General features: G+C 40.0%; 2 protein-coding genes across 5 annotated transcripts in view; one reads left to right on the top strand and one right to left on the bottom strand.

Moving 5' to 3' along the window:
* The window catches only part of DAPK1 (death associated protein kinase 1), a 69,501-nt gene extending 67,538 nt beyond the window's left edge, over positions 1-1,963 (top strand). For all 4 annotated transcript variants that reach the window (XM_053467330.1, XM_053467354.1, XM_053467337.1 and 1 more), the window contains exon 26: positions 291-1,963. In XM_053467330.1, coding sequence (XP_053323305.1) covers positions 291-1,526 — 1,236 coding nt within the window. In that variant the 3' untranslated portion in view covers positions 1,527-1,963. The remainder of the gene's footprint in view (positions 1-290) is intronic.
* The window catches only part of ISCA1 (iron-sulfur cluster assembly 1), a 521,537-nt gene that overhangs the window by 402,914 nt on the left and 102,951 nt on the right, over positions 1-15,672 (bottom strand). The gene's annotated exons all lie outside the window — the stretch shown is intronic.

Genomic DNA, 15,672 nt, shown 5'->3' on the forward strand with positions numbered 1-15,672 from the left:
AGTCAGCAGAGCCAGACGATATCTCATGTAATGCTTTTTCCACAATAATAGAATGGGTGGGTGGTTTACAGATAATACTGCACAATAAATAATCATTTTATAATCATTTAACTTATGTTTAACCAAACAAGAAATGTTTCAAAATGTTCAAACTTCCCTTTGGTCATAAGTGGTATTACGCTTTAATAGAATACTTAAATTAATCAAAGCACTGCAACTTACTGCTAAATATTGTATTCAGTAGTGCAGAAGTATTTCTAATTATCATCCTGTCACCTTTGTTTAAATAGGTCAGCATAATGCAGAGTGAGACTGTTCAAGATGTGGTGCTTTTAGACCCAAGATGGTTGTGTCACAATGTCCTTGGGAAACTCCTGTCCATAGAGAACCCAAAAGCCCTACACCATTATCGGGGGAGATACACTATGGATGATATCCAGCGCCTGGTCTCAGACAGTGATGTTGATGAACTTGTACAGATCTTAGACGCAATGGATATCTGTGCCCGAGACTTAAGCAGTGGAACCATGGTGGATATTCCAGCTCTTATAAAAACAGACAGCCTCCACAGATCATGGACTGATGAAGAAGAGGACATCATGATTTATGGCGGAGTTCGAATTGTTCCTGTGGAACATCTTACTCCTTTCCCATGTGGCATTTTCCACAAAGTCCAAGTAAACCTTTGTAGATGGATACATCAACAAAGCACTGATGGAGACGCCGATATACGTCTGTGGGTAAATGGTTGCAAAATTGCAAACCGGGGGGCTGAAGTTTTGGTGTTGCTGGTCAACCATGGTCAAGGTATTGAAGTGCAAGTTAGGGGTCTTGAAACTGAAAAAATTAAGTGTTGTTTACTTCAAGATTCTATTTGCTGTATCATTGACAACTTATTCTCCACAACATTACCAGGGCTTTTAACTGTAAAATATTACTTAAGCCCACAGCAACTAAGGGAACACCATGAACCAGTAATGGTTTACCAACCTAGAGACTTTTTCCGAGCACAGGTGCAAAAGGAGACCTCACTGGCGAATACAATGGCTGGATACAAGGAAAGTTTTAGCAGTATATTGTGCTTTGGTTGCTTGGACATTTACTCACAAGGAAATTTAGGAATGGATCATCACATCTCAGAACTGAACGTTCTAACTAGAAGAAAACTCAGCCGACTTCTAGACCCTCCAGATCCCATGGGCAAGGACTGGTGTCTTCTGGCTATGAATTTGGGTCTGCCAGACTTGGTTGCCAAATACAATATGAACAGCAGTACAGTGGAGAATGGTTTTCTCCCAAGCCCAATGTGTGCTGTTTTGCAAGAATGGGGTAACTCCCCAGAAAGCACTGTAGCCATTCTAATGACAAAACTGAGAGAACTTGGGCGACGAGATGCAGCTGATTTTTTGCTGAAGTCCTCTTCTGTTTTTAAAGTGAATCTTGATGTCCACGGACAAGAAGCATATGCAGCAAGCTGTAACAGTGGCACTTCTTACAATTCAATTAGCTCTGTAGTGTCACGATGACTGCATTATTTGGGGTGACTTTACCTCTGTCCTGCTGGAGCCTGGGTAAAGCGTTTAGTTCTGATAAGTGTTACTAGGGTTTCCATTTTTAACCATTAATTTATAAGCCTTCCATCTACAAATGCCACATGCCCCCCAAAACCATAATGCGATCTTTCTACTTTTTAATAAGAATTGTTGCCTTTTATTGTAGCTTTTTCAAGGTACATTTTTGAATTTGAATCTAGACTTATAAATGAATGTGCTGCTAATTACTGCCACTGGGATTGGTAAATTTCTTTCCCACGTTTTTATTTTTTTAGGTGATTTTTTTTTTTTGTACAATCTGCTCAGTTATTCATGTGTATAAACATTGTCCATATCTTGCCCCACTTGATTTTGCTTAATGTTTATATATGCTAAAAGGGAAAAAAATGCTAGGTGGATGATCCAGTGGGGTGCTTTACTTGTGGAAAGAGAGCATTGTGTGCTCATTGCTCAGAAACACGTCCGAAAGTAATTTTTACATCAGGCTCTACCTCTTCCTAACTGCACGATAATCATCACGAGTGCTTCATTCAACGTATTCTTCCTCCCTTTTTAATTTGTTTTTTAAGATCATTTTAGTAGAATATGTATCATTAGAAGGCTTTTGCTTTTCCAGTGCAGTCTATGCTGTGATTGCATTGCTCAGGTACACTATTGTTTTTTCCAGTTATTGGGCATATATGTGAAAGTGATGTGTCAGAGTATTAGAGGATATTGTTTTATTTATTTTTTTCTTTTATATGTCGCTCCTTCAGTGCTTGAATGCTCTGCAATTCACTGAATAATGTGCTCCAGAGCATTAGGACGCAAATAACAAACAACGTGAAATACTATTGCTGTCTCCTACATGTATTTCTCAGGAGCAGGCCCTGTAACATTTGCATCGTACCAAGCACTGCAAGGAACTTTTGTCACACATATTTCTAGTCGAAACACCGCAGACATCAATTTTATTATTATTAAGGATGTGTTGGTAGACATACTGTACTTGAAACAAACAAGCAAAGTGTCTTGCTAGGATTTTAACTTACAGCCAATACTGTATAAAGAAATAAACCTCTTTTGATGCATGTGAAATTAATGGAATATTCTAAATGTATATACTGGAATGATGGTCACATTTCTTAAGCTTTTATTTGTAGTACAATTTTAATATTTGTTTTTATATATGTACATATCTATGAATAAATATGTTGCCTGGTTCATTGTCTCTTTTTCACTATTAAGTAGTAGCCTGAACGCCAATTAAATTTGTTATACTAGTTGGCAAGTTAAAGTTTAGTGTCCCATGTAGCATCACCAACACAGGAGTATGCACCATATTATTAGTGACAGCAGCATACTTCTCTCTTTTCAGTTGCCAGCAGATGTGAGTGCTGGCTTCTTTTCAGGTGTTTGAAGTTGTCATCTTAACTGTGGTTTCAGTGTAACAAAGGGCTTTCCTTTTTCTCCTAACATGTTTTTGAATACTTTGAGAGAAAGTGACACAAGTTCTTCCTTGCCCATGGGGCACTGTCTTGTCTCAATATGGAACAATAGAATTTCTCTGAATAGAAGATTGTCTAAAAAGATGAGAAGACTCTTTCCATTTCAAAAGTGGAAGAGGAGTGGGCTACTCCCAGTGTGAATATCTCAAGTAGCTAAGCTCACCAGAAGCAAAGCCATGTCAAACACTTTATGTCCGAAGTCAAAGGTTGTAGGTAAAGCATTCCTCTCCTGCACAGCTTCTTGAAGAATGAGAGTGAATTCTTGCTTGATCAAAGCAATAGGTAGTCACTGTTGAAATTTTGGACTGAGCACCTTAGTGTCCAGAGGTTCCCCAGACTGTTAAAGAATCAGGGTCCACTAGGTTTCTTGATTAACGAGTTACAGAAGTGCATGAGTAGATCTCGCAGAGAAGATTTTGATGCCAGGTGGATCCTTGTTGAGAGGCTGAGGTTCCTCTGAAATGGAGCCTGTTCATCTGAGCTGGTTGGATACTGGGTATAATTTTAGTTCATAAACATTTATTAAAGGAATGTTCATCCAGAGTGTCCAGTACCCTCAAGAGTGATGCTGAATTATCAGTTTTCTCAGACCCTGGAGATTGAGGCTACATCTGAAATTTGTCAAAATATGGTCAAGTGGGGTCTCTGTTGTTGGATAGAGGCAAACTGCATCAAATTTTTCCTCCTCTGCCACTTATCTCAAGAATAATCATGAAGACCAAGGATAAGAGCTTGGTGATCATAATGGCTCCAGAATGCCTCAAGTAGATCTGGTACCTGAAGCTTGTTGGTTTGTTGTTGACAGTTCTGATTAGTTTACTGACATTTTAAGTTTGCATCATCAGGGCTAACCCTGTATCTAGACTCAGGAAAAAGTATATACTTATACCACGATATATATTAGGAACTCATCTTATTTGTATACTATGAAGGAAAACTATCTTAACTTTCTTTTTTTAACTCCTTGTTTAGTTCTCACATCTGTATTATTAAGTTGTCGATCTGGTGTTCATAGGTTAGGACAGTAGGGAAAGAGAAGGGGAGAATATACACCGATCAGCTATAACATTATGACCACCTGCCTCATGTTGTGTATGTCCCCCTTTTGCCGCCAAAACAGCCATGACCTGTGGAGGCATGGACTCCACTAGACCTGTGAAGGTGTGCTGTAGTATCTGGCATCAAGACGTTAGCAGCAGATCCTTTAAGTCCTGTAAGTTGCGAGTTGGGGGCTCCATGGATGCATCCCAATGCCATGTGTTCTCCAGATGCACCCGGCCATCCATGTGAAGAAAATGTGATTTATTAGACTAGGCCACCTTCTTCCATTGCTCTTTCGTCTAATTCTTATGTTCACATTCCCATTGTAAGCGCTTTCTGCAGTGGACAGGGGTCAGCATGGGCACCCTGACTGGTCTGCGGCTACACAGCCCCATAAGCAACAAACCGCGATGCACTGTGTATTCTGACACCTTTCTATCAGAACCAGCATTACATTTTTTAGCAATTTGAGCTACAGTAGCTTGTCTGTTGGATTTGATCACATGAGCCAGCCTTCGCTCCTTAACGAGCCCTGGCCGCCCATGACCGTGTTGACTGTTCATGTTTTGGGGATGCTCTGACCCAGTCATCAAGCCATCACAATTTAGCCCTTGTCGCCCTTCTAATCTGAGGACAACATGTTCACTTGCTGCCTAACATTTTCCACCCTCTGACAGGTGCCATGATAAGATTATCAGTGTTATTCACTTCACCTGTCAGTGATCATAATGGTATGGCTGAAATCCTAACATAACCATTAGCAAGTCACAGATTCCAGACTTTGATTATGATTTACAGTTGTGTGTCTCTGAAGTCTGATAGTGTGCAATTACCATATCTGCATATGGTTGTTCAGTACCTGCTAATGTGTTTTGTACTAGTTTTTTTTTGTATACTGTGATATATCCCTCAAATTTGTGTACAAAGGCCAAATTACCTCTAAAGAGTTGTCATACATGGCTTATTGGCCTGTTTGCAAGATTTTGGCCTTATCCCCCCCTTTTTTTTTAAAAACAATTATTTGGCTGGTTACTTATTATATTATAGTATATATTTATTATTATTATTTAAAAATGACCTACATAGAGAATGTATATAATACATTAGGTTTTCCTACTTGTTTGCTGTTATGTTAAGGAGTAATCAATCATGAATTAATTAAGCAAACTGTATGCTCTTGCTGATGCCTGTGCACTCACTTTGCTTTTCCCCTTGTGGCTTGGTCTTGATTAATGCTTAGCAGGGTTAGGAACCTCCTTAGTGTTTCACAGATATAGAACCGTTCACAAAAACTGTGCTTATTTCACCTTTATAAATATGGACCTATGACTCCACATAGAAGTAAACATTTTCAGTCATTTTTGCGTATGGACGTTCTTGGTCGTGCTGGAAGGCCATGAGAAGCAAAGCAGAATCTACTTCTGTGTATGAAGGAAGGGCTCAGGGCAAAGGTTGGTGGCAGAAAATGCAGTATCAGAATACAGGCAAAGTTCAGAATTAAAGGGAAGATAACGCAAAGAGAATAACATGCAGCAGAACATCCAGTTGGGCTCGGAGTAGAGGACTGCACTGGGAGGCGGGTCCCGCGTGATGTGACGTCACTTCCTGTGACTCCGCCTTGTTCCTGGGCGGAGCAAGAGAAGTGACGCCGTGAGGGAACAACTCGAGGGCAGCCGCGCGGGACTGCTCGGGAAATCAGGTAAGGAGGCGGGCATGATGGGCCACAAATGTGGCGGGAGCGGGCGGGATTGGCCACAAATGTGGCGGGAGCGGAACACCCACATTGCGGGAGCGGGATTAATATCCGCGGGAGCGGGCGGGAGCGGGATTAAAAAAGTAGTCCCGCGCAGGGCTCTAGCTCGGAGTCCATCATTGAGAGAATTTGGGACGTGCAGGATGACTGCTTTCAGCAGCAGATATGCTATCTTGTGAAGGAAAGTACAAACAAGATGATTTCTTACCATAACTGGTCACTAGATGGCAGGCAGTTATTTCCACATTGAGTGAGGTTTTTTTGTTTTTTTTTTGTGGTTTTTGTTTTTTTAAATTTTTTCAGTTATATTCAATGTAGAGCTGTGCACCTAAAAAGAGACAAAAGTTCCACAGGAATGCTCAATGCAATATACATTTATCATGAAGTGAAGCATCACAATTTCCTAATTTTTTAATCGTAATATGTGTATTTGAAATTAACCCACCAGTATTATCCCTTGCCTAGAAGGTTGCTTTCCAGACTTATGTAGACCCCATCCAACCTTGAATAACAATTTTATATATATATATAGATATATATATATATCTATATATATATATATATATATAATAGAGAGAGAGAGAGAGATATAGATATCTATTTATATCTATATATATTAGAGAGAACAGAACAGATCTATATAGACTTGGGCGCTGGCAAAGTCTTCGCATCTGTCTTTGGTGGAAAAAAAATCTTCGTATTCTACGAATATTCGCCCATTCCTGTGTTTGTTTCTATATATCTATATCTGGCTTATTCCAATAAGCCTTTAATATTTAGTATCTGTGTAGGAGTCTGTCATACCTTACTAAAACATCAGCTGCAAGACAGGAAGTGGAAAGTAAAAAAATTCTAAAATAAAAACAAATAAAACCCACACTATATGAAATTTGAAATGTTTTATTTTGTTATCACAGAACAGAAAATGACATAGCTCATATGCTTGTCAATGTGAACTTGTTTTCTTGAGGAAATTCTTATTTTGACTATAAAAATTTGATTTTCCATTAGCTGTTGTTTCACCCAGGCTCTATAAACACTAAAAGTGGTTGTGTGGTTATGAGAGTCTTTAAACCCCCTGGTAAACCCCTGACAGAAGACCCTTTAATCTCTCATCCCACCCATCTCTATATAAGAATTATTTAAATTGCATTACAGCACCTCATCCTGGCTGGTGTCTGGCCAGCTGGACCCTAAGCACTTATTCATATTGCCCATTAGACAATGCAGTCCTGGACGGATGGTGTTCTTGGACTATGAATCTGCGATTTGTCAAATTTTAACTCACCAAGTCATCTGGGGTTTCCATTTTTGGGGGTGACCTGGTAGCATTTCTCAGGGGTAGGCTGAGAGTTCTCACAAGGGCTAGGATCATCTAGCCAGGCAAGACGGATAATAAAATGCATTTATTACAGAAGTCACGGCATACAAATGCTGCACAACAGATACAGGTAACTAATCAGGGATTACACATAAACCCTAGCAGGAATTTCATGTAATACACTTCTATCTATTCTAGTTGCTTTGGAACAATTTCCGCTACCAAGATACAGGAGCTGGGCACGTACTTTCGCTCAGAACGTTCCTAATTCTGCCTTGGGTTCAAAGGCCAGGTCAACCAACTGGTTCAGTATCTTTGTGCTTCTGGCCCAGACCACATATAACCGCAGCTTCCTGATCATTGTACAGCACTCGGATTTGTACCAGTTTGTTATTGTTCGTGATTTTAAATTCATCCTACAGACTGATTGTAAAGCCCTTCAGAATCTTCTGGCTTTTTATAAATAAATGTAATGTAAAAATGTGCTCTGGGTTCCATTACATTAATGACAAACCCCAGTCCTTGGAGTAAATATACTCGATTCTAGCATGGCACACCACACCTGTCTTGTCCTCATGTTGGAGGAATTCTCACGCATCCTGTGCCAGATGAGGCACATGTGCTGCCCCCTGCCTCATGAAATCTCTCACTCTATAAATGGACAAAGGAATTCCTACCAGTGCCTGCAAATGGTGTTATCAGTTGGGGGTGCCTCCTCTGTGGTGTTCTTGACAGGCAGATCTGCTGGAGGAGCGGGGCTGGTTGGGGAGATCGTGGATCGTGGATCCCCCTCCAACCCGCCCTCACTGCTCCTTTGTGATTCTGCCGATGCTGGCATATGCCAATGCTCAGCAGATCCTGGTGTGTGTGGGGTGCAACAAGGAAATTGTTCCCCCCCAAGACAGACTGAGGCAGCTCTGTGTGTGTGTGTGTGTGTGTGTGTGTGTATATATATATATATATGATTGTCTGGGTATGCGGGTCAGTGTCTGTCTGCCTGCCTGGGTATGGATTTGTGTGCCTCCCAGTGTATGTATGTGTCTGTGTAATCTGAGTATTTTAGAGTGTGTTTGTGTGTCTGTGTGTCTACCTCCATATGCATGTTAGTGTCTGCCTGCGTACACAGGTAGGTATGTTAGTGTGAGTGCACCTCCCGAGGTCAGGCTCTGAATCATTCCCTTGCTCAGCAGTGAAGCTGGGTGCACCGCAATGGAGCAATGAGGCAGAGGCCTTGCGCTCCCACCACAGGACCTCAGCAAGGCAAGTGATGGCGAGAAAGGGGAGAGAGAAATAGTGAGAAAGAAGAGGGATGGGAAGAAAGGGAGAGAATAAGAATTAGAGATGAGGAAAAGTTGCAGAGAAAGCAAGAAAATGGGGAGAGATAAAAGAGAAAAAGGGGAAGTAGGAAAAAAAAGAGAAAGAGGAGGAGAGAGAAAGAGAACGAGCAGGAAAGATAAACAGAAAGAGGAGAGATAAACTGAAGGGTGGGAAAAACAGAAAAGGGTGAGATAAAGAGAAAAAGAAATGGAGAGAAATATGAGATTTAAAGAGATACATTCCTATGTGTGCAATATGGGTGCCAGGGCTGGCCTTTGAGCTGCATGACCTGTGATATATGCTTGCAATGTAGGTGCCGTCAACACACTGGGGGGGTCATGTGTATGATGCACACACATGACCCCGCCCCCAAAGGCAGTACATACAGGGGCCAGAGCCAAGGATTTGGCAAAATTAGTTTTTGCCTAGGGTAACAAAAATCCTTGCACCAGCCCTGTGCATAGTGAATGCTGCAAAATTACTTAACACCACCCTCTATAGTAACAGGCCCCTAATATTACCTGGGTTGTAACTTATCACCTATGTTTTGAAGTAGCAATGCAGTTCTATAAAATAAAGAAAAAAAAGTAATCTGTGCCATTATGTATTAGATTGTATGTTAGGACGACATCAGCCAGAAGCAAGACATACAAGGTTTCTTGATAGTAAAAGCAAACATTCGGGGGGGGGGGGGCTGAAAAAACTTATATCCCAGCAAATACAGTACGTAATGTGTAGAATATGTTAAAGAAGTAACACATTAAAGCATTGTTACACTATCACACATGGGCCCATTGTATCATACATTTGTACAAACCGGACGTTTACCATGTAGATTATCATTCAATGTTTCATATTAGTTTTATTCTAGGCTTTATGTCTTCTTAAACCTCATTTTATTTAATTGCTCCCCTGGATGGATTCCAAAAATGTTATTCTTCACCACAAAGCAATTAAGATAAAACTTAAATTTGTTTACTCAGCAAAGAGATAAGATTAGAGCAGTGCTAGCTAATAAAATTATACAAAAAAAATCAAATCAAATATACTGTATTAGAATTTGTATTTCAAATTTGGACAACTTCATTTACGTTCTAGCCATACATTCCCCAATTTCCGGGAACACTATATGTTCTCACTGCCTGCCAACATATACTATGTTACTTGGCGTGTCCTGTGTTACACAAATGCTGACATGGAGGGCTGAGTCACTTTCATGTGTCTCCCTGCATTGGGAAATCTGCGCTCTCGTGATTTATCGTAGGTACAGGATGCAATGCTGGTTTCCTAAAATATTGAGGGTTGGAAATACAACCACGATTAACACAGTCGTCATCACTCTGATCACATGCCTTCTCCTACTATAACGATGTAGATATAATATTAGGAGACAGTCACACTTATCGTGCTGCACATTCTCTTGTATGAAGTTTCCCTCGCACAAAGAACATGAGCGATTTGTAACTTATGCAAACTTAACAACACCCTGTGCATGTAAATGAAAGTACGTTTTCTGTTATGGTGCTAAACATAGGAATTTCTACTCTTGTGCAAAACGTGTTTGTGTATAGACATAGCGCAGAACACGGACACATAATCTATGTGCTTGCTTTGCCTGCATGCATAACAAAGGTTTCATGTCCAGGTCTTTCTCAGTGTTGCTAGTGTGCAAAACTGGCGCATCCCCCCTGTAATAATTCTACATGGCATAGACTTGTAACACTTTTGTGGTCATTTTTTCCAAGATAATGATATTGATGCAATTGAAAGGAACACCCCAAATTGTATCTAGATTTAGTTTTTTGTTAGAATATGAGATTTCGGTCTCATTTTCACTTCAGGATGTGTAAGCAGGAAGCCCACTTCTTGCACATGCAGCACTCTGAGCTGAGCTCCCTTGAAAACGGTGCAGTTAGCAACAGTTCAACTGCATGTTTGCTCGCAAAACATCAGGGTTCAAAACAACTCCACTGATTACGATGGAAGCTCAGCATCCATCGACTGGAATGGGAGTTCTACTGAGCATGTGCAAGAAGTGTACTGATGAATGCTACTTGTTTTCAGTAGAGGCTTATGTGCATACCTGGGAAATCTCTGGGTTTGACCCAGAGATTGCCGGGTGAGCGCTGCTCCTCTGGTTCTCCGGGTCAAGATCCGAATCCTCCGGGTCAAGATCCGAATCCTCCGCCCATTTTTTCCTTTATGTGGGGGTGTTCCCCCCGACATCAGCGGGACCACCCACTGACGTCAGCGGGACCACCTGACTGCGTCCGGCAAGGGAAGGCTCCGGGTAGCCGGAGCCGAGAAGTTCCCAGGTATGCTTATGGGGAGGGTGTTAAATGAGACAGACGTCGCATTCACTACCTCCGATTACTAAAGAGTTCTTGCACATGCAAAGTGTACTCCAGTATGCATTTAATATGAAAATAGGGCTACAGTGCTCTTTTAAAAATGTCTAGGATATTATGCTTATCACTAAAAAGTACTGGATACAGCCCATACAGCATAACAGATATAGAGCTATTTATATAAAAACAAATTGGACCCCTATTTTATAATTAATCATACGCATAACTTTCATTATGTACAAAATACAATATAAATATGCACACATCTTCTACTTATTACTAAAAGCAGCAAAAAGACAAAACCCACACAGACAGTGTAAATGAGAAGCAGCAAGAGATTACTGTATTTTCTACAATCAACGACAACAACAAAAGCATGAATTGATATGCAACCTGATGTGTGATAACCTGGGAAGCTCAACAAATATGATTTCCCTAGAGTGCATCTCACACAAAATTGCTCAATCAAAATAGCTTCCATATATATATTTTTAGTTGTAAAAGTGATCCCCTTTTTTAATATTATTTTTTTTACTTATTATTTCAATTTAGGAAGGCCGGTAATTTTGCATTGTTTTGGACAGTTTTGACATGCAACAAGAATGACTGGGTTAGTAGAAATGGCATTTGGCTCTGGTCCCTAGTTCTGTCCCTGCCTGTTTTTGAACCAGGTGACAGGTTTTATGTTTAACAATGTTTATTTACCATGTTCTTACACAAAAGTAAGTGCTACTTTGGAGTTATAATGTTTACTATTCGGCACAAGTATATCCACCGAGTGGTTTTGCAAGATTTTGTTCGTTTCATGCAGACTGCTAAGAACGTCCGTTTTTTGTAAGTCGTGGCACATTGCAGAATTTCTCAAAGTGATCACATTTTTAAAAACTAAATGCTTATTTTTTTTAATTCTACAATTTATTTTCTATTGTAAACCTGTCCATACCATACAGGATTTTTAAAGTGGACGTGTCCTGTACACACTTTTAAGCATCATTAAATGAATACCCTCCTTAGCATGTGCTTTTTTGAATATGTGAATGTGCACCTATCATAAAAAATATGACACGGAGCAATACCTCACCTACCTAGCAAATGTATAGGTGAAAATATATTTTTGCTGGATGATTGTAGCTATTATACCTATGCTGTCAAATACATTATCTTTATGCTGCTGCCGCCACAATCATCTTAGACATATTAATCTTATATGCACAGTCAAATACATTCTACTCAATAGCACAAGATGACTCTGGGGGTCCAACTGACAAGCCTACATGGGGAAAGTGAGAACGGAAAATAAATATCAGATAATTAAACTAATTTTAGATCACACATGAAAGTAGCCATAACCATGATTGGAATTATCAGGCCATAAAGCACTTGGATTTCAGTAAGGCTTTTGACACTGTCTCACATAGAAGACTTATAAATAAACTACAATCTTTGTATTGTTGAATGAATTAGACAGTGACAGACAGCAGAGAGTTGTAGTCAATGGAGTATATTCGGAGCAAGGTCTTGTTGATACAAGTGGGGTGCCTCAGGGATCTGTACTTGGACCCATTCTCTTTAATATTTTTGTTAGTGATATTGCAAGTCTTAATGGTAACGTGTATCTTTTTGTTGAGGACACATGGGGTAGATTTTGAGTTTGGGAAGGGGCACTGATATATTCTTGGGGAGACTCCTTGCCTGCCAAGCCCCTTCTTATGTGCTCTGCCCTAACCAAACTCCCGTGAACTAGGCTATGGGGGCTCTACATGGACGGAAACATTTCATAAGCCTGACTGGGACCTAGTCGCAAATCCATGGAACTGTGCGGCTGCTAGGAACCACGGAGATGCCCGCCAACAATCGGAACTGCGTCGCTATGGACACCTGTTAACCAACCACTTCACTCTTTTAGGGTTACACTATGCATATGGTGGTTACGGAAAGGGAGCCCATTTGGGAACCCTGGTTTTTTTTACCAATCTTTAGGACTGGGGTTTATTCAGCAGCGCCTATGGAGCTCTGGCCCGGCTCCCGCACAGACTATTCCTGGGGACGTTTCCGATGCTCTTGCTCAGGATCCCGAGGTTGGATCAAGTAGCTTTTAGAAACATAACATCCTTGGGCCCTGAGCTCTCCATTGGTACCCCGGGATTGATGCGACTCCCTCAGGATCACCACGAAAATAGTGACTTTTTGTCAGGTGGGCATTGTTGGCCATAGAACTGTATGGCCAATAAATATCGGTGCTGTTCCCAATAAAGTCAGTTCCTGTTTTACCTCAGTACGAGTTCTGTCTTTTTATTGGGGTAAGCCTTGGTGCTGTCCTTGTCAGGAAAGTAAAGCACTTACTTTATAGCTACATTACAGTGCTTTCAAGGTTCCTGAGAGGTTGTGTTTCCTGCTGACGTTTTTCCCACATGATGATCCATTCCTGGTGACTATGGGCAGAAGGAAGCATTATTTGATGGGTGTACCAAGTTGGGGTATCGGCTGTTCCTGTTACATAAGCCAAATGGTAAGTGATTTAGGTAAACTGGAAAAATGGTCTTAGACGTGGCAACTGAGGCATCATGTGGATAAGTGCAAGACAATACACCTAGGGCATGAAAACCCAAGGGCAGGTTATAGAATCCTTAAAAGAGATTTAGGGGTAATAATTTCAGAGGACTTAAAGGTAGGTAGATAACATAATAGAGCAGCCGAACATGCCAGCAAATTGCTTGGTTGTATAGGGAGAGGTATTAGCAGCAGAAAGAGGGAAGTGCTCATGCCGTTGTACAGAGCACTGGTGAGACCTCACTTGGAGTATTGTGTACAGAACCCAAGACCATATCTCCGGAAGGATATAGATATGCTGGAGAGAGTTCAGAGGTTCACGGATTGCAGGATAAAACTTACCAGGAAAGGTTAAAGGATCTTAACAGATATAGCCTGGAGGAAAGACGAGACAGGAGGAATATGATAAAAACACTTAAATATATAAAGATAATTAACATGATAAAGGAGGTGAATATATTTGAAACTAGAAAAACCACCACAACAAGAGGACATAGTCTGAAATTAGAGTGGCAACGGTTTAAAAGTAATATAAGGAAATTTACTGGCATGGTAGTGGATGTATGGAATAGCCTTACAGTAGAGGTGTTAGAGGTTATAGTGGAGGAGTTTAAACATGCATGGGATAGGCATAAGGCTATCCTAGGTAGAAGATAAGGCCAGGGACAAATTATTATTATTATCCTTTATTTATATAGTGCCAACAGTTTACGCAGCGCTTAATACAATACATAAATTCAAGGGATATGACAAGAATTGACAGACTAAGACAAACCGATACATTTGGTGGAGATGAAAATATTCAGATATTGGGCAGATTGGATGGGCCAAAAGGTTCTTATCTGCCGACACATTCTATGTTTCCATGTTTATTGGATACATAGATAGTGACACCAGAAGAAAGTCTGAGTTCATCTAGTGTGCCCTTGAATCTTTTTTTTTTTTTTTTTACTAATTTCTTTAGGATAGCTTCACTCACATTCTTTTTTTTTGAGTCAAGTGATGATAATTTTAACTTCATTGGTATGCTTATTAATAAATAATTACTACAGCAAGACCTTGAAAGTATTTGGCCTCAGTGATGGCCCTCCAAGTATTTTAATGACATCTCATTTTCTAACCTGTGTATGATGCATAGAGAGATCCTCCTTTAAAACAGGTCTGCCCTGGAAGTTAAGTGTAGTACAGTCACAACTCTGGAAGCTATAGTTTGGGAGTGGAAGTAATTTGCGTGTAGCCGGGATAAGAGTTCACCCGTATTTGTATTATTAATGTATGCACAGAACCAACACATTACTCATTGTTTTACATAGTGTACGGGTTTTAACAAAATCAAATCAACAGAGAGAGAAGCCAACACATGTGATAGAGCCTTGTTGGCAATAGCTTCATATTTGGGAAAGAAACTAATATCCATACATACAATATATGATGGGGTAGATCACAATGTTATATTGTCAATAACAGAAATGGCAGCCACTAGGTGAGCAACAATGTAGCATTTCTCATCCCTCCTCTTTATTTCTATATTTTAACCTCTTTCCTCTTTGCAACCACTTCTCCTCCCTCCCACGTTATAGCTCTCCTCCATTTCATTTTATACCCCTACCTTTTCACTTTTTTTTTCTATTTACCTTTTTTTATTTAATCATCCTCTTTTTTCACTCCTTAAAGGGGGATCTTTCACTTTTATCCAAATCCTATAATTTACGTCATCTCAGCAACGTTAACCTTAAACACATCATCTGGCATCATTCATCAGTACAGGGATTTTGAGGCCTGATTGGTTACTAGAGGAGACCACCATTGTAATTTGTACACTTTTAACTTTACTGTCTCTCTTCTTGTACTTAATCCTTAACTTATTTTTTAACATATTAACATTTTCAAACCTCAATTTCCTTTACCTATTTCACATCTTCCTTTCCCTAACTTCTTTCCATTTGAGCCTCAAGCTCACCAGGTTCCTGGAAGTAACCTTATCCTTATGAATGCAGGAAAGATCTGTGCAAAAAATAAATAAATAATTACACACTACATCCTAAATTATCAATACAAAGTGCACATATGGTACGTTTCTGACACCTCAATATATAATCATCATTGTTTCTATTATAAACTATTTTTATGTTCAATGGGAAGATATTAAATAGTAAGGGTTCAGAAAATATTTGTTCAAAACAAAACTCTTACATTTGTATATAAGTTGATTGACAGTTGCGTGGGTGGGGTATGATGCCTATAAGCATATTTTTTAAATAATTTTGAGATTTGCCAAAATCTGCAAACTCAACTAATTTGA

Source organism: Spea bombifrons, chromosome 1 (assembly GCF_027358695.1).
Source record: "Spea bombifrons isolate aSpeBom1 chromosome 1, aSpeBom1.2.pri, whole genome shotgun sequence".
Lineage (NCBI taxonomy): Eukaryota > Metazoa > Chordata > Amphibia > Anura > Pelobatidae > Spea > Spea bombifrons.